The sequence below is a fragment of the Topomyia yanbarensis genome, chromosome 3 (assembly GCF_030247195.1).
Source record: "Topomyia yanbarensis strain Yona2022 chromosome 3, ASM3024719v1, whole genome shotgun sequence".
Lineage (NCBI taxonomy): Eukaryota > Metazoa > Arthropoda > Insecta > Diptera > Culicidae > Topomyia > Topomyia yanbarensis.
The window spans coordinates 238,507,638-238,526,415 of record NC_080672.1 but is presented as its reverse complement, the minus strand read 5'-3'; the positions used below and the strand labels follow the sequence as shown (position 1 = coordinate 238,526,415).

Sequence of the window (18,778 nt, the reverse complement as noted above, 5' to 3'; positions counted from 1 at the left end):
GCCATCGCGCTCTCGTTACACCGGCTTAGCCTACCGGTGGGTCTGTACCGGATCCTGGAAAGTTACTTCCAAAACCGCGTACTGCTATACGAGACCGATGCCGGTCAGAAAAGGGTTCCGATTACCGCCGGAGTCCCGCAGGGCTCGATCCTAGGCCCGGTGCTATGGAACCTCATGTATGACGGGGTTCTGAGACTGAAGTTCCCTCCTGGGGTCAAGATCGTCTAGGGGTCAAGAGGTCTACGGGGAGTCAATTCCTGAGGTAGAACTAACCGCAGAACACGCGATTAGCACGGTGGAGGAATGGATGAGCGCGAGAGGCCTGGAGCTCGCTCATCATAAGACGGAGGTAGTTATCGTCAACAACCGCAAGTCGGCACAACATGCAGTTATCCATGTGGGAGAAGTCGCGATCACTTCACAGCGAAGTCTGAAGTCTCTCGGAGTCATTATAGACGACAAGCTGACCTTCGGCAGCCATGTCGACTATACGTGCAAGAGAGCGTCGACTGCTGTTTCGGCACTATCGAGAATGATGTCCAACAGCTCAAAGGTGTGCGCCAGTAGACGTAGGTTACTGGCAGGCGTTGCCGTATCTATCCTCAGGTACGGCGGCCCGTCATGGTCAAGAGCACTGAGGGTAACCAGTTACCTACAGAAACTGGAGAGTACCTACCGCGTGATGTGCCTCAGAGTGATATCTGCCTACCGCACGGTATCACACGATGCATCCTGCGTGATAGCGAGCATGATGCCAGTCGGGCTGGTCATTCGGGAAGATGAGGAGTGCTTTGAGCTACGTGGAAATAGGGGAGCCCGCGAGTGCACCAGGGTGACCTCGGTCGCCAGGTGGCAGCGTGAGTGGGACAACTCCTCGAAAGGTAGGTGGACCCACCGGCTGATACCTAGCATATCGAGCTGGGTGGGAAGACCCCATGGGGAAGTTCACTTCCATCTGACACAATTCCTGTCAGGCCATGGCTGTTTCCGACAGTACCTCCACAGGTTCGGGCACGCGGAGGTCCCAGTCTGTCCGGACTGCCCAGGTGTAGATGAAACTGCCGAACACATACTGTTCGTATGTCATCGGTTCGACGTCGAAAGAAGAGCAATGCTCGACGTCTGTGGCTGGGACACAACCCCTGATACCCTTATTCAGCGGATGTGTCAATCGGTGGAGAAGTGGAACGCAGTCTCGGCTGCTACCATCCAGATTGCCAGTAGGCTACAGGTAATCTGGCGAACCGAGCAACAGACGACGGGCACGGCTAACTAGTGATTGGTTAGCTGGAGCGAAAAAGGCCAAGCGCAAAATAAGAGAGTGAATGGTCTGTTCATGCCGAGGTAGGTTGGCGCAGCGAATGGCAACCGCGTAAGGGGTAAACCCAGCCACCCCGAAGCAAGACAGAAGAGTGAGTGTATAGGCGTATAAGTGGACTGCCTCATGCCAAGACGGGAGGGTCGTAGCGTAGTATGTTGGAACTAAGCTATCGATGCCTCATGGCGTGGCAGAGGAGTGAAAGGGTGAGCATCCAAGTCAGTCTCACACTGCATGTTAAGGGTGAGCATAAAAGTCAGCCTCACAGGTAGGTAGAGGCTAGCACAAAAGTCAGCCTAGCAAGGAATGAAAAAGGTGAGCACAAAAGTCAGCCTCGCATGGTATGTCAGAAGTGGGGCCTAAGAAAAATGTCCCACATGGGATGCCAGAGGGAGTGACAAAGGTACAATAGAGTGGCACGATTGAGAGTGAATCAGGTGATAGGGTGAGCACCCAAGTCAGCCTCACATGGATGGGTAGGGCGAGCACAAAAGTAAGCCTAGCAAGGAATGAGTAAGGTGAGCACACAAGTCAGCCTCGCATGGAACGTAAAAGGTGAGCACAAAAGTCAGCCTCATGTGGGAGTGTTTGAGAGTGAATCAAAGTGTGATTGGGAGAGCACCCAAGTAAGCCTCATACAGGATGTATGATCGCGTGAGTGAGAGTGAATGAGTACTTTCAGTACAGCCATCCCCCCAGAAGTAATACCGAGAGGTAGTTCCTGGGAGGAATGATGGCGGAGCCCAATGGAGTTTAGTCGGTATTAATGGCTGGTCACCATTCGAGTCCGACACGCCCCCAGTGCACCCAGTGTGGTAGATTGGACCCTACCGTTAGCACGTGTACTGGGCTAGGACATAAAGGTCTTCTCCATTGTAAAAAAAAAACACACATACATACACACAGATATTTTGCGATCTCGGCGAACTGAGTCGAATGTTATTTGAGGTTCGGCCCTCCGGGCCTCGGTTACGAAATCGGGTTTTGAATCAATTGCATAACCTTTCTAAATGAGAATGGCAAAAGAATAATATTTAATTAGCTTAATCAGCGTGAGTTCAATGTTATCTTCATGTGATTATATTTTGAAATGTTGGTGGAATGGATTTGAAAGTGGAGGGAATGGGGGGCTAGTAGAGTGGGAGTGGAGGATGCGTCAGAAATCCTTCATCTTATTCCGGTATACGGGATGGATGAAGGAAATGCGTGCGTGAGGGTGGTCCATGGGGAGGGGAGTGCTGAAGGAGGGAGGTGTAAGGGCAAGGCGGGAGGGGGAGGGGCGGCGACGCAATACTCAACTGCATATTTTGCCTTCCATTTGAGACTTGGTTTGAGAAAATCGGTTCAGTCATCACCGATGAACCGATGTGACTTTAATTGTGGAATATGCCCGGAATTCCGGGCTTCCGGAATCGTCGATAGTGGACAATATATTCAAAGAATGTTTGATTGACAATCAGTGATCTAGATCTGCGATTAGAAGTAATTTGGTGACCATTTCAATAGTTTTTAGCCTCTGAGGTATTACGATTGTACCGATTTGTACGGGAAATTCCAGTGTATCCTTACTAACACCCCTGTAACTCCGGAAGCAAGAGTCAGAACCGAATGAAATTCAGCAGCAGTCAATAGTATTACTGTATCTTTCATTTGAAAACAAGTTTGTAAAAATCGGTAGAGAATTCGTTGGGGAATGAGTGTGCTTAGGAGTTCAAAGCTTAGGAACTTGGCGGGTTCCCCGGGGGCGTCATGAACCGTCATAGGTGGCCAATGTGGTCAAAGCTGCTTTGATTGATCATTAGTGATCCAGACCCGCAAACTAGAGTAATGTTACATCAATTTTGATATGTTTTACATCATTTGAACATCGTGGTGGTACCAGTTTATGTGGGAATTTGCTGTGTGACCGCACTCTTCAACCCGTAACTCCGGAACCGGAAGTCGGATCAACTAAAAATTCAATAGCAGCTTATGGGAGCGTTATACCTTTCAGATGAAACTAAGTTTGCGAAAATCGGTTCAGCCATCTCTGAGAAAATTGTGTGAGTTTAAATGACACACACACATACATACACACACAGACATTTGCCGATCTCGACGAACTGGTGTATGACACTCGGCCCTCCGGGCCTCGATTAAAAAGTCGATTTTTACAGTGATTGCATAGCCTTTCTTTATATGAGAAAGGCAAAACAGAAGAAAAAATATTTGGATTCATATGATACAATTCTGATATTTTCAGATACATTTATTGCCCTCAATTAGACGTAATCTATCTTAAATATACGTCTGTGTGATATAATTATTATATCAAACCAAGACTCAACAAAAATACTTTATATCAAATTAGACTGAGATATAATAAAATATAACCGATACATTTTCTTGATATAAAAACTTGCTATTTTAACAACCATCCAGCTATATTTTATAGCAAACAGGGATATATATTTTTCCATAATATAATATCTTATTTTGATATAGAATTGGAGTGTGTATCTTCGTCGCGAGCGGTTGACTCTCGTAGTGCTCCCTTCGCGTCGGTTAATTTTGGTTATTTACGGCACGGTTTACTGCCTTTTGGTTGTCGAAAGTGTGAATAACGGTACAATTTGGCGATAATACAAAGTGAAGTGGCTTATAAAAGCATTTTTCGACTGACGCGAGGTGTGACAGTTTGTGAAGGTCTAATTTCGGCAAATGAAAAAGAGTCTTTTCCTCGCATTATGGGCCGTCGATTCCCGATGCAAGGACAGTGGGAGTGCACAGAAAAACCTAGAAACACGGTGTACTTTCTAGAAGTAGTGAAAAGTGGTTTTTCGGAAAATAAAGTTCGATCCGAAAAGTGAAAAAGTGCGGCGATAGGGAAATTTGACATATTCAAATAATTGGTGTTTCACCAGCGACTAGCGACTACCAGGTGTCGCCCCAAAATTCTTCACCTGAAAAATAGGTGGCAAACCAGCCGATCGGTGCTCAGTTAATTTCGTCCGCGTCCCTTGTCACCGGTGTCGGCGGTGCTATCTTTGAATATTCTTGGATATTCAACTGTGTTTATTGCTTTCTTATTTTATTGCAAATGAGTAGAGGTTTTGATTCTTTTATATTCGGGATTGCAGATATTTTGTCGCATGTAAATTTTGGGCGCTCGTTGATGTGATGGCACTGTAAAAAAACACGTATCCGCCGGTCGGCTAACTTTTCTTTGGACTGAGCAAACTAATTTCTATGTTTGTTTGGGGTTTGTTTTACCAACGGGGGAACTGATCCACAGAACATTCAATGTGCTTAAGGAAAACACATGAATGATGACTTCAATCATGTATAATGTTTGAGAATTGACAATTCGCGAGAGGGATCGGGGACCGGTTGGCAATTACCTTCAGTTATATCCGCACGAAGAATAAGTGTTTTTCTGTCATGTTCATTGGTTAGCGTTCAATTCTATCTCATGCCCCCACGCGAGTCTGGGTCTATTTATGACATTTGGTCCTTGGACAGGCGACGACTGGGTGCTTTTGGCCTTCTGCCGGTGGTGGCAGAGTGAGGGGGTGCGAGCGGATCTGGCCGGGAAGATAATACCGTAAAGACGAATTGTTGTTCGGGGGTTGGTTCCAATGGGACTTTGATTTGACTGGTGTCGATTATCGCGGGTCGATGCGTACTGAGGATTCGCCGCATCTGTTTTTGTGATCCTGCAAGTCTAATTTCAAGTTCCGTTATTGGTAACAGGCCCGTGCATCGGGTTAACGATTTCCCTTCAATGTTCGATATAATCGTTCGTATACGTGTTCACAAACAATCCTATAAGGAAAATAGGAAATACTTTCGTTGATTTATAACATCTCGAACTATCATAACTCTTTGTCTGTATAACGTGTTATCACTCGGTAGTTTGCAACCCAAAAATATATAGCTAAATTAGTCCAAATAATGTCGCAATAAATAGTCCGGCCCATTACGCAGATAAGATTAGCTTTTATGGGCAATACTCCCACGGTCGGCTGTGTGGGGTTGGAAGCGAATCTTAGACCCTATTCCCTTCCAAACCACTAACTTCGCGACACCTATGGAAGAGTCTAATGAACCTTCTGTGTAAGATTCCGCATTTTATTCAAACGATCGCCGGGTAAAATCAGCACCGACACGATAGAAACCACGAACAAATTCGTCGCGTGATTGAATATTATTAAAAATATAAGCAGTGCTCCTTATAGATGGCTATCCGGAGTTCAAAGTGCTCATTTTGCTAATCGTATTAATACAACAAATGATAAATTTCCCAAATTCTCGGCAGCCGGCTGCCCAGAGCAATTATTACATGATAACGCTACTGACACATTTACTAACAACTCTCCCCTTCCCGTGATACATGTGGAGATGCAGAGGATTCCTCGGTCTCTAGTAGCAACATGTATCGGACTAACATTCCTTCCTTTCCCAGAAGATCTGCATTCGGACGTAGCCGGCGTCGGTATTGATCAGCATGCAGGGATCAGAATAGATTGTACAATGTGGCTCATCGTGTTATTCCCAAGCATGTTGCTCCAATGAACATTTTACAACCTAATTTGGTTCTGGTCAATAACGGAGTAGCAACTACGGGCGATCTCTTATGCTTATGCTTATGCCTAATTTCTTAGTAATATTTGCAATTTAAAAGCTATAGTGGATATTAGTTTTCCAAATTAAGCCATGTTCTACTAGTTGATAATGAAATTAAGTCGAGTACTGCGCGAGTGAAGTGATTTGATAGTGTAAATGAATGAAGAAGATCTCCAGAGATCCGGCCATTTGCATTCCGCCAAAAGGCGCACATCTATACAATCAAAGGAAGTATCTTCTTATTCTATTTTATACCGGGGAGCCGTCTTGTTTTTTATATAACTGCAAGTAGCGACGCCATAAAATCGCTTTCGATTCATTCATCACGATACCGACCATATAGCTGAATGTGTTAAATTCCACCAGTCATGATATTCCAGAATATTCGAATCAGAAAGATAGTGAAAAGCATATGCGATAGGAGACAGATTTATCTTATTGGATTCGATTCACAAGATGGTGGTAGGCCAACGATAAATTTTACAGCGAACTTATCAGGGTTACCACTTTCACAGATTTTTTCAGTGGAGGCATTGTTCGATGCACTTTCACAGATCACACATTTTTTTTCAAGTTCCGCTGATTTCTTTATTATTTCCTCAAATACTCAGATGCATTGACGGATTTTTTTGAATTTCTCATAACATGAATGAACAGTCCAGGCGCATTGGTCTCGGTTTAGTTATATTTTAGGGATATTATGACGTTTGGCTGTAGTGGCCTTGTCCCGAATTACGCGAATATCTATTTTTGAGCCAAATCTGTGTATTCGTACATACAGTTTCTTGGTTTATAAAAAGCATATGAATCGGAATACATACTGATTTTTATGCATTTTTTGCCAACCTTGATAGCAGTCTGTCAACACTCCCTGCACACGGAGTAAACGGCAGTGAGGTGATGTTTCATGCCACACATATGTACATGCAAGCATGAGCGACACTGAGTACCAGACATGCACACGCTCGTATTATTATGCACAGGTCGGACTTCCACTGGGATAGTTGGGAACCCGAAAATGATTGTGGAAAGACAACGGAGTATTTGTGTCACGTGATTTATTTGAAAGTGTTCGCGATGAAGGGATAGCGCCTAATTCATGTGATCTCGGATCAGCATCGTTCATTTTGTGTGTCACTGGATTCGGGAGCTGACACGTACAACCACATTCAAGAGAAAGGGGAGCAATTTTTTTTCTCAAACAGTGCTAGCGGGTATCAAGACGATAAAGTGCGGATTTTTGTCCTGTTGGAGGGGGTGGGTGCCTCACTGGTTCATTGGATTCTCGGCCTGCGGTCGAGGGGATGCGTAGGGATTGGCGTCGACAGCTTTGCTTCGTTGGTGGGAGCCAAGGTAGGAGCACGGATGCTCTCGGAGCAGTGGGATGATCGTGTTTGAACGAGTCGGGTGCCGCAGTTGTTGCCATACCTTTTGATACAGCGCGTTGAGCGGAGATGGCTGGTGCTGCTCTGACCGGCAACTCTGGGTGGGTGGGGCGATGGTAGCGATGTGGTGGGAATGGGCTCATTGAGTCGGCATTTTGTTCACTCATTTGAGGAGAAAGTATGTAGTATATTATTATGATACTATCACGATTTAATCAAGGTAACTGTTAATCATAATAAAATTTAATTAGGTATCAACTTTTCTATTACGAGATAGCTCGAAGCAGTAAGCATAATCGTACCAGAACTATCTTATTATTCTAGTATTGTGGAGTTTCACCGGAACAAAGAAACACGAAAAAATAACATTTTCACTTGTCGATTGAAAAATTCTATTAAATATAAGCAACACTCCCGATAGCCGGCTGTCCGGAGTTTAAGTTGCATATTTCGCGCATTTCCGTATTAATACAACAAACGATAAATCTAATCTCAATTCTCGGCAGCCGGCTGCCCAGAGCAATAATTACATTATAACGCTTCAGAGAGTTGCATAGATCGTATCATTTATCAAGGTGAATCCTGATCTATGTAGCTATTGATCCCATCCCACTAACCAAAATTCCTTCCCGTGACAACCGCAGAGATGCATCTATAACAACGGTTGTCACACTAACATTCCCTTCCTTTCCCGATGACTGTAAGGACGTGGCCGGCGCCGTTATTGACACCTCAAAATTTAGAACCCTCGAAACGTGCACATTGAGGATGGAAAGCTACCCCCAGGCTCCATTCGTTGATTCTCTGTGCAATTTTGCTTGTTCTGGTCAATCACGGAGTAGCAACTACGAATTGTATGGTCATCATGCTCATGCTCAGGCTCAATATAATATCTTATTTTGATATAATCTTGATGTTAATTTCTGATCGGGTAATGTACAAAAGTTTTGATAAATTTGCTTAATGCAAAGTTCTGAAAAAATTCGCAAAAAAGTGTTTTTTTTCACTCTGAAACCTTTATCCCCCCCCCCTTTTCTTTATTCACTCGAAATAAAATCTCCTGCAAATTCATAAGAGGAATTTTAATTGATTAGCTTTGCGAATGCGTGGGACTTGCGTTTTGTAGGTCTCTATCTCTCGTTGTCAGGAACGGGAGAAGCCTGGGATAACGTCAAGACGCTTTCAGGCCGGTACACCGCGATTGTCGAACGCAGACAAAGCTAACCTGAACTACTTAATACAATATTAGTTTTTAATCTTCAATGCTTTCACAAATAATATTACCTTGATTATAAAGTTTAAATAGAGCGATATCAGTGATCGAACTTGGTCGAACGATTAAAAAATATAAAGTAAATTCCAAATTAATTGGCGTGATCAAAAAACCTCGTGTGAAATTCATCCCTATTCGTCAGGTCAAGCTTGCTGGATACAACCCGGTCAAACTATTCGGAATTTGATAAACTCATTCCGGAACCGGTTCGGATTTCTGAATGGAGTCAGTATGGATTCCAAATCAAATGCAACAACCGATTCTGAAACCGATTGAGTCGGAATCGGTTGTTGCATTTGGTTTGGAGTCCATACTGACTCCATTCAGAAATCCGAACCGGTTCCGGAATGAGTTTAACTGGGAAGGTGCGTTGTCGCATGAGGGGTACGCGCAACAGACACCCATGCTGTTACTTTACTTCTGGATTTCAGAACGCCGTAAATCATCAATTACCGATATCGAATCACTACCCACATTCAAATGATAGAGGAACATGGGGAGATTTGACCAAGCGCAAAATTCTATTTTTGGCTATGGCGTCTTCTATTCGATTCATAAAATTTTTTCAAAAATATTTTTATACTTGTTTCAATCCCTTAAGATAATATTGAAAGTTTGGAATGAAAAATCCTTTCCTTACAGAAAATATTACGTCATTTATAAATTTGCATTAAATGATGCAATTTTTTATCAAACTTTGTATGGACATATCTACTCGACTACTAATTACTATTAATGTACTAATATACGATCTTAATCTTTGTGAAGCAGTGAAATGATTTTACAAAAATTGAAACATTGGAATAGTTATTACTAGAATTTGAATGACATTGAACGCAATAACTAATGTTGGGGAGACTTGACCAAGATTTTATGGGGAGACTTGACCAAGTGGCAATTAGCTGAAGAAAGATGCTAAATTCCTGATATTTATTATGCTTTGGTATCTACTGTTAATGTTAATCACGCCATAAAAAATCCCACCTCAAACATAAGTCTATGTTTTAGTAAAAGTAAACAAAGTTAGCAATAGTAGGACTGATTTCGTGATGTGTGAACATGCAATGCAAGCAGTACAGTTAATCCTTAAAAAAATGCATTAAAAATCGATCAATTTATCAAATGCATTCCTTTTATATTTTTTTCTGCTACCCAAAGATCTCGACAATATGGAAAAAATAATTACAGTATGTTTTATGTCATTATTTTTTGTTATGATTTTTCAACATTCTCTTGGTCAAGTCTCCCCACGCCTTGGTCAAGTCTCCCCGCATTGGTGAGACTTGACCAAAAAAACGATCTCAGAAAAACTTTTGTAACTTTTCAAAAATTAAATTAAAAATTCTGCAAAAAATCATGAAGACGCACAATAACTTTGCCTATTATATCTCAATGACTTTTGAGAAATTGAAGGCCTTTTTAAAGATTTATGCAGTTTTAGCTGAAAACCTGGTCAAGTCTCCCCATGTTCCCCTACCCATATTGATGATGGTTGTCACTATTTTATGATAACCGGAAGTCGCCATCTCGGATTTCAAAATGGCTTGATGGTGCAGCCAGAAGGCTTCTTCTGACCACACCTTTTTAAATGACATCCATATTGGCGTTAATCACCAATTTCCGATCACCCCCTTTTAAATGACACCAATAATGATGATGGTCTCCACTGTTTTGTGGTAACCGGAAGTCGCCATTTTCGATTTCCAAATGGTGTTAACCAATTTCCGATGTCTATTAACCGCACCATTTCAAATGAAACCCACATTGATGATGGTTCTTTCTATTTTCTGATAACCGGAAGTTGCCATCTTAGATTTCAAAATGGCCTTCATCATGGATTCCGAGTTTCCACTGACAACCTCCTTTCAAATGACACTCATATGAATGATGGTTTCCACTGTTTTATGATAACCGGAAGTCGCCATCTTGGCTTTCTCTGTGTGGTCAATAAACAATTTGTGTTAGCTGCTGACGTATACTGATCGAATATCTCAAGATTTTTAGGGCATCGAAAAATTTACTAAACTTTCATCACCCAGAGGTCCGAATAAGAAATATTCATAATGCCTGTAATGAACCTATATATTATTTGGCGACATGGGTTCTATACCGTTCTTGCTCTGATTTTTTTTCGAACTTTTTAGCGCTAATTAATATTTGTGATATATATACCATGTCTGATCCAATAGATTATTTTAACCCACTTTTGCTCTGAATAAAATTTTAACCCGCTCTTGCTCTCAGCCTCTCACGAACCTACGAACGGTGATATGATATGCGGCGTGGCCAGGCATTACATTTATCACTCATATGATTAATTGAGTCCGCATCATTTGCCAATTTGGCAATAAAAACTCACATTTTCACACGAAAAGTTATTGGCACTCACACAACTTCTCCGGATAAATACAACGCATTATTTCTCCAGATAAATAAATCCGACGGAGAATGTGCGCATGAGTTCATGGCGGTATCCTTTTTGCGCTCTCAGTCTTGCTACCGCTATTCCAAATCACAAAAAAAAACAAATCTATCGTATCTTTTTGTCGCTTTTCTTGGAAATTAAGTTATATTTTGGCACTTTTATTGATTTCCAAGAAAATAAAATAAAATATCCAGTGAGAAAGAAAAAATTAAATAAATTTTATCGGGAAAATTATTCTAACGCTACTTGCGGAGGCGGAGAATTTTGTGAATTCTCGCGTGAGTGAATGAGAATTACAATGCCTGGGCGTGGCTAACAATGCTGTAATATGTGCCGCACGCCAATAGAAAGGCATCAACTACTTTAACAAAATACATTGTTTTCGTTATTTTTAGTAGTCGTAGTATACATATTTCCGATCAGATTTTGCAAAACTATAGTGATTTCGTTCAATACAACAGTAGTTATTCGCATTTCAAAACTGGGAAAATTCCTCAGCAGAATTTTTTGAATCGGAACCTCCATATCGAAACATTAGAAGCATTCTACTTCAAAGAAAGAAATTTATTTAATGTCTTAAAATTTAATAAAATTGACATAGATGTATCTTTTTAACGCTGAACATTTTGAATTAATAAAAATTTGGATTGCAATACGGGAGTACCTCGAATATGCATATTAGAAAGGCAACGTTTTTCGAAACACTGCTAAATCAAGTGGTAATGAAATATATGGAAAATCGGAAATAAAAATCAAAATTCAATGAAAACTCCCATAGTCACACTGCATACCTCAAAACTTCAGCTAGTGTAGCATTTTCAATATCGAACAATTTTGTTGAAAGTTGCATAATTATTGTAGGGTAGCAGACAACGTAATTTAGCTTCGAAGGTCAAAAGAATTTTTTTAAAGTGTCCAATTCTTAGCATGTGCGAGAGAGTTCATATAACATTATATTAGAATTTCTTTTTACCACAAAGTCAGAGCAATTTACAGTGTTCTGCAATGTTAATCAATACCTTCCTCAGATGTAGGATTTAGGATACATACGATGATACTGAAGTTTTTTTTACTGAATTTATTGTTTCCATAGCCAACATTTCATATATTTTACACACAAAATTAAAAATTCTTGTGAGTAAACCAGAAGCGTTCGACCAAGTTTGTACTTGGAATGCCAATTACCATTCGATTGAGTGGCGTTCCGAAAAAAAGTCAATTTTTGTGCCGGTCAAATACATATCTTTTATTCTAGGATTGAGAATCATGATATTCCGAAGTTTATTTTTTTTTGGGACAGCCTAGCATGTACCTGTATTAAACAGTAGTTTAGAGAAAACCGTGTAGTAATTTCGAAACAGTTCCGTCGAAGAGTTCCATGCATTTTGGAAGCGTTTTCCATCGAATACAATGAATATTAGACAGAAAGTACTTACTTGTCCCAGGAGACAAGTAATTATTGACGACGGTAATTATACTCAATTATACTCTATATATTACAATTCGGAAATGCTGCTTACCTATAGATGAGGTCATTATTCGTGGGTAACTGTAATATAGTGGCACACAGAGGCTTTCTTTTCAGTGTGTATCCTTCGGCTCCTTCCAATAGCATAGTTGTTTTTACATCAGACAAAACATAAAATGAGTACCAGTGTGTCTAAAATAAGAATAGAATAATTGAACACTTCGAATGAAAAGAAACAAATTGAATTACCTGTAAAAGTATTGATTGTAATGCCTCAAATATCTCACGTGAAGATGGTTGTAATATTGCTTGCGATTTCGACATAAGCTGAGGAATGGTAAAAATCATACTTATAGAAAGAGGAATTCTTTTTATCTACCTACTGTACAATACACTACTGTTCTTAATAATTAATCAAAGCTCAAATTTCTCCGTAGAGTTTTTAAAATTATGTTATTCATGCGTGAGATGAGTACTCCGAATTTCGGGTAAATATTTATTTCGTGTGGATTATAATTAACTAGTTTAAAACCCATCGCGCGTTGCAGCGACTTTCAAACGAAATAGAAGGAAAACACAATTTATTCCGAACGCCATCTGGTGGGCAGTTAATGCCCAATCAATTGCACACAAACACGCTCCATAGCAAATGTCTACTTCGTAGGGTGAGACAAATGCGACCGTTGGGTAAACCCGACACCCCTCTGTTATCGAAAATCGGAAGCACTACGCGAACTAATATCAATGTTGTCGTGTAGAGCCTCGAAAATAACCACAATAGTGGTATGACAGCATTTTATTAGTTTACATTGCAATGCACAAACGACAATAAGTGTGTTTTTACAACTTTTGATTTCATTTTTGTGCATTATTGACTATAGGATATTTCTGATTGTTAAAGTGATCGCATAAAAAATGTATGAGGATTTAAATTCTTTGATTAGTCCTACAAAGTGCATAGATGAATTTATTCCAACTTATTTCATATTTTGTTTGATTGCATCGTAATGAAAAATGACGCGGTGTAGCAAATCCGACATCTAAATAGTGGGGTAAATCCGACCGCTTTTTTGCCAAGAAAATGTTTTTTATCAAATTGAAATATATTTTTATTGCTATTATTTATTATTTTTTGCACAATGGTTCATAATTACAAACGACAGACACAAAAACATGATGAATGTAGTATTCGTCGAGCAATTGCTCCGATTCAAATGGAAATATCTCTACGTGCTACTGTTCGTGATTTTGATATTCCAAGATTGACATTGAATTCCATTTTCTTCATGTTACAATTCAATAATATAACATTGATTGATTTATCCTTCAAAAAGCATAAAATTTGGGTAATATCTGTAATAAATCTACCAAAACATAGGAGGTCGGGTTTACCCCACCATTTTTGAAAACAGAAAAAATGAACGTTTTCGTAAAACGCTTGCATCTCAAAATTCTCCAAGGTTCAAATAAGATGCTACACATAGATAGTTGCCCAGAAGTCTAACCTTTAATTTGGTATATAAAACGACTTGATCCGATTTTTTTTCTTTAACTTTTTATTTTTTATATTTAGGCCCAAATACGGTAGCTTAACGAGGCCGATAATTCATTTTTAAGGTACATCGCACGTGTTAATGGGGGTATTTAGGGGCGACTTGCTCCCCTCTTATGTTAGTAAAGGAAAAAGGTAGGAAGTGGGATACATATTGCAAAATTTTGTAAAACTGACATTCTCGTTGGCTGGTTGATGATTGTGGGGGATATGCAAACTTTATTGTAGTGGTTTCCATCCTGTAATCGCAGGGGCGAGGGGAGGGTCGATATTACGGATGATTATTGGCACTCCGATACCGTCATGATGTTTTTATGACGTATGTCATGATGTTCTGGATGGACGGTTATCAAGAAAGGTTTGCATCGTAGACTCGTGAAGCAATGCCATATTGTAGATACAGGGAGAGGTTGGCGAGATTCTACTGTGAATGAAAGGGGAAAATGTTTTAAACATGGACATCAATAGTTTTCAAAAAGATAGTAGATAAGAAAGAATATAGGGGTGGTCCTGGCTTGCCAGGACGTCCCGGACTGGCACATAGGGTGATCTATTTACCTCGGGGCCGGAGGGAATCTATTAGTTGGGACCTGGAAACACGATACTCTGCGCACAGCCAAACAACATGCTCGATGTCGTGATAGCCGTTCTCACAAACACAATGATTACTGTCAGCAAGCCCTATACGACGGAGATGCGCATCAAACGTGTAATGGTTGGACATGATGACTTGATATCATACGAATAAAGTCCCGGTTCACATCCAAGCCTTTAAACCAAGCATTCGTTGATACCTTCGGGATAATAGAATATAGCCACCGTCCCAGATGCCCATTGCTCCATAAAGTTTGCCAACTTTCGAGCGTCTTCTGATGAGAGATACTGAAAAATTCATTGATGCAAATTGGTCTTTCGTAAGTGTCGCTTTCTAATGCGCCCAACTTGGCTAAAGAGTCCGCTTTCTCATTGCCCGCAATAGAACAATGTGACGGGACCCAAACCAAGGTAATCTGGTAAGATTTTTCAGATAAAGCACTCAGATATTCCCATATTTTGCCTTGGAAATACGGTGAGTGCTTTCCACGCTTCGCCGCACGGATGGCCTCAATGGAGCTGAAACTGTCCGAAACGATGAAGTAATGGTCTGCGGACAGGGTGTCAATGATCCCGAGAGTATACTGAATGGCAGCTAATTCTGCAACGTAAATTGAAGCAGGATCCTTGAGTTTGAATGAGGCAGCAAGATGTTCGTTGAAGATACCGAAGCCTGTGGACCCGTCGAGAATTGAACCGTCAGTGCAGAACATTTTGCCGCAGTCGACTTGATGGTATTTATTATAGAAAATATTTGTGACCACTTGTGGGCGAATGTGATCCGGGATTCCACAAATCTCTTCCTTCATGGATGTGTCGAAAAATACAGTTCGAGCAGAAGTATCTAAGAGATGAGCGCGGTTAACGTTATACGAAGACGAATTGATGTTCTGTGTCATGTAATCAAGTACAAGGACATGGATCGGGTCTGAAAATTAAGCTCGACAAGCATTTCGAAATTTGCAATCACCAATGGGTTCAAAATATCGCATCGAATGAGCAATCGATACGAGAGGTCCCAAAAATCGATTTTTTTAGTGGAAGGATGCACACCAGCACTTCTAAACTCATCGAGTGCATGCAACCCAAGGTAATACACAAACAGGGATACTGAATTCTCTCTAGTTTGATGAAATGTATGCTCGCAACGGATCGAAAGCAGAAACATCCGTACTCTATCACTGATAATATTGTTGTTTGGTACAGCCTGATTAGGTCTCCTGGGTGGGCACCCCACCATGTTCCGGTTATTGTACGGAGAAAGTTGATCCTTTGTTGGCACTTCTGTTTCAGATACCTAATGTGACATCCCCAGGTACCTTCAGAGTCGAAACAGACCTCGAGATATTTGAATGTTGAAAACTGAGCAATAGTTTTATCCATTAACTGAAGCTGTAGTTTCGCTGGTTCACGCTTCCTAGAAAATACGACTAGCTCAGTTTTCTCCGTAGAGAACTCGATACTCAGCTGGAGAGCCCAAGCAGACCAATTGTCCAAGGTATTTTGCAGTGGTCCTTGCAAGTCGACGGCCTTGGGACCTGTAATAGAGACCATACCGTCATCTGCAAGCAGCCTTAGCGTGCAGGAATTGACAAGACATTCGTCAATGTCATTCACGTAAAAATTGTAGAGAAGAGGGCTTAGACATGAGCCTTGGGGAAGGCCCATGTAGCTAAGTCGTGATGTCGATAAATCACCATGCGAGAAATGCATTTGTTTTTCAGACAACAGGCTTAGCAAAAAGATATTTAAAATTGCTGCAACTTCTCATAAATAATGTTGATAGAAACTGAATCAAAAACCCCCGTAATATCCAAGAATACTGATGCCATCTGCTCTTTGTTAGCATATGCCATTTGAATTTCTGTTGAGAGCAACGCAAAGCAATCGTTCGTCCCTTTGCCTTTGCGGAAGCCAAATTGTGTATCTGACAGTAAGTCATATGCTTCGACCTAATTGTCTAGGCGAAACAAGATCATTTTTCTTGAATAATTTCCGGATACAGGATAGCATTGCAATCGGTCGATACGAGTTGTGGTCTGGTTTTCCTGGTTTTTGGATGGCGATGACACTCACTTGTCTCCAATCATGTGGGACAATGTTACCCTCAAGAAACTTATTAAATAAATTCAACAGGCAGAGTCTGGTAGATTTTTCAACAAGTTGAATTTGATTCTGTCTGGCCCTGGAGCTTTATTGTTACATGATAAGAGAGCAAGTGAGAACTCCACCATCGAAATCGGTGTTTCGTTCGCGGTATTGTAAGGCGACACAGCGCGGTAGATTTTCTGTGCCGGAGCGGAATCCGGACAAACCTTCTTGACGAAATCGAATATCCAACTGTTTGAATATTCCACGCTCTCGTTAGTACTATTTCGGTTTCGCATACGTCGGGCCGTGCCCCAAAGAGTGCTCATCGATGTTTCTCTTGTTAACCCGTCGACAAACCGGTGCCAGTAACTGCGTTTCTTGGCTTTCATTAAACTTTTCATTCGCTTTTCTAATATCGCGTACAGTCGATAGCTAGCGACTAACCCGTCGTTCCGGAAGGCTTTATACGCAGCAGCCTTCTCCGCGTACACGTCTGAGCACTCTTTGTCCCACCACGGGTTGGGAGAACGTTTTTAGGTGTTCCCGTCGGGTACTCGTTTCGTCTGAGTTTGAATCGCGATATCGAGAATCGAGTTGGACAAAAACTTATACTCTTCCTTCGGGGGAAGTACCTGTGTTGAATCGATAGTTTTGGATATCTCAGCAACGTAGCTCTTCCAATTAATGCTTCGTGTGAGGTCATAGGAAACATTGATTGGTTCCGAAGGTCTTGAACGAGAGGTGATTGCAATTACAATCGGCAGGTGGTCACTACCGTGGGGATCAGATATTACCATCCACTTGCAATCTTACTGTAGTGATGTCGAGCATAGAGATATGTCCAGTGCACTTGCTTGCGCTAGTGGTCTAGGAATCCGTGCCATTTCCCCTGTGTTCAGAATTGTCATATCAAAGTTGTCACAAAGGTCTTGAATTGGGAAGGTGTTCAATCACGTTAGAGAGTCTTCGATATCCCATCATGGCCCTAGGAGGAATGTAAATAGAAGCAATGCAAAGATCTTTGCCTTTGATTGTTGTTTGATAAGCGACAACTTCAATGCCTAGCGTCGAAAGGAGATTGATTCGATTGAAGGAGTAGCACTTTTTGATCACTAAAAGTACCTAGTTGAGGTTTATATTAGAAGTAAGCCATGTTTCACATAGGGAAAAGGCATCACATTTATTGTAATCTAGCAAGTGTTTTAATGAATCAATTTTGGGGATAATACTTCTGCAGTTCCAATGTAAAACAGTGATCAGATCCGTGATTCCGTTTAATAAGTTAGCCATCGAAGGATACGATCGCTGCAAGGAGGGGTCATTGTTCAGTCAACTGTTTTAAAAATGTTCATACTGTTGGTAGAATAGCAACCAGCAAGCTTTTCAGAGGATCGGTAATGTTGAAAGCTGTGAATATCCAGTCTACAACGTCAGAGAATTTAAAGAATCCCGTTTTAAGTTGAGTTTCTGACTGTAAAATGGGAGCACTTGGGATTTTTGGTGCCCCGGTAGTGCTGGGAACTCCTGGTTGTATCTCAATTTCCCAAAACCAGCAGGTATTATCTTCGGATTTGTGGCAACACTTCCAGTTGATGAATTATTTTTATTTTGTACCCTTGTTTGGTACAACCTAGGACCCTTACGAGGAAGTTCAAGTGAGTTTTGATTAGGTCTTTTCCTAGAGTTTCCCAGCAGAGCCAAAGAATACCCCTCGCAAGGGTCGTTAGAGGCGTTATCGTCAGTTGGTAAGAGAACGAATGGGTTTTCGGAGATAAGCGGAACAGCTCTTTTAAGCATTTCTGCGTAAGAGCGTCTGGAGCGATCTTTGGCGGATCGCTTCAGTTTATCCGCGCGAAGTTTGTACGTAGGGCATGTCAAAAGTTCATGCGGATTCTCCCCACAGTAAACACACTTCTCAGCGGGCCTACTGCAAGTATCATCCGCATGGCGTTCCCCACATTTACCGCACCGTTACTTGTTGCTACAGTAGGTGGCCGTGTGACCTAGCTACTTGCAATTGGAACAATTCATGACCCGTGGTAAAAACAGGCGCACAGGTAGACGAGC

At 41.3% G+C, this 18,778-nt stretch overlaps 1 protein-coding gene across 10 annotated transcripts in view; it reads right to left on the bottom strand.

Moving 5' to 3' along the window:
- The window catches only part of LOC131691421 (uncharacterized), a 1,322,992-nt gene that overhangs the window by 878,384 nt on the left and 425,830 nt on the right, over positions 1 to 18,778 (bottom strand). For all 10 annotated transcript variants that reach the window (XR_009305769.1, XM_058977802.1, XM_058977800.1 and 7 more), the window contains exons 4-5: positions 12,724 to 12,801; positions 12,527 to 12,666 (exon numbers count right to left, since the gene is read on the bottom strand). Coding sequence is in view for 9 of the 10 variants with exons in the window: in XM_058977802.1 (XP_058833785.1) it covers positions 12,527 to 12,666; positions 12,724 to 12,801 (218 nt within the window). In the remaining variant the exon portion in view is untranslated. The remainder of the gene's footprint in view (positions 1 to 12,526; positions 12,667 to 12,723; positions 12,802 to 18,778) is intronic.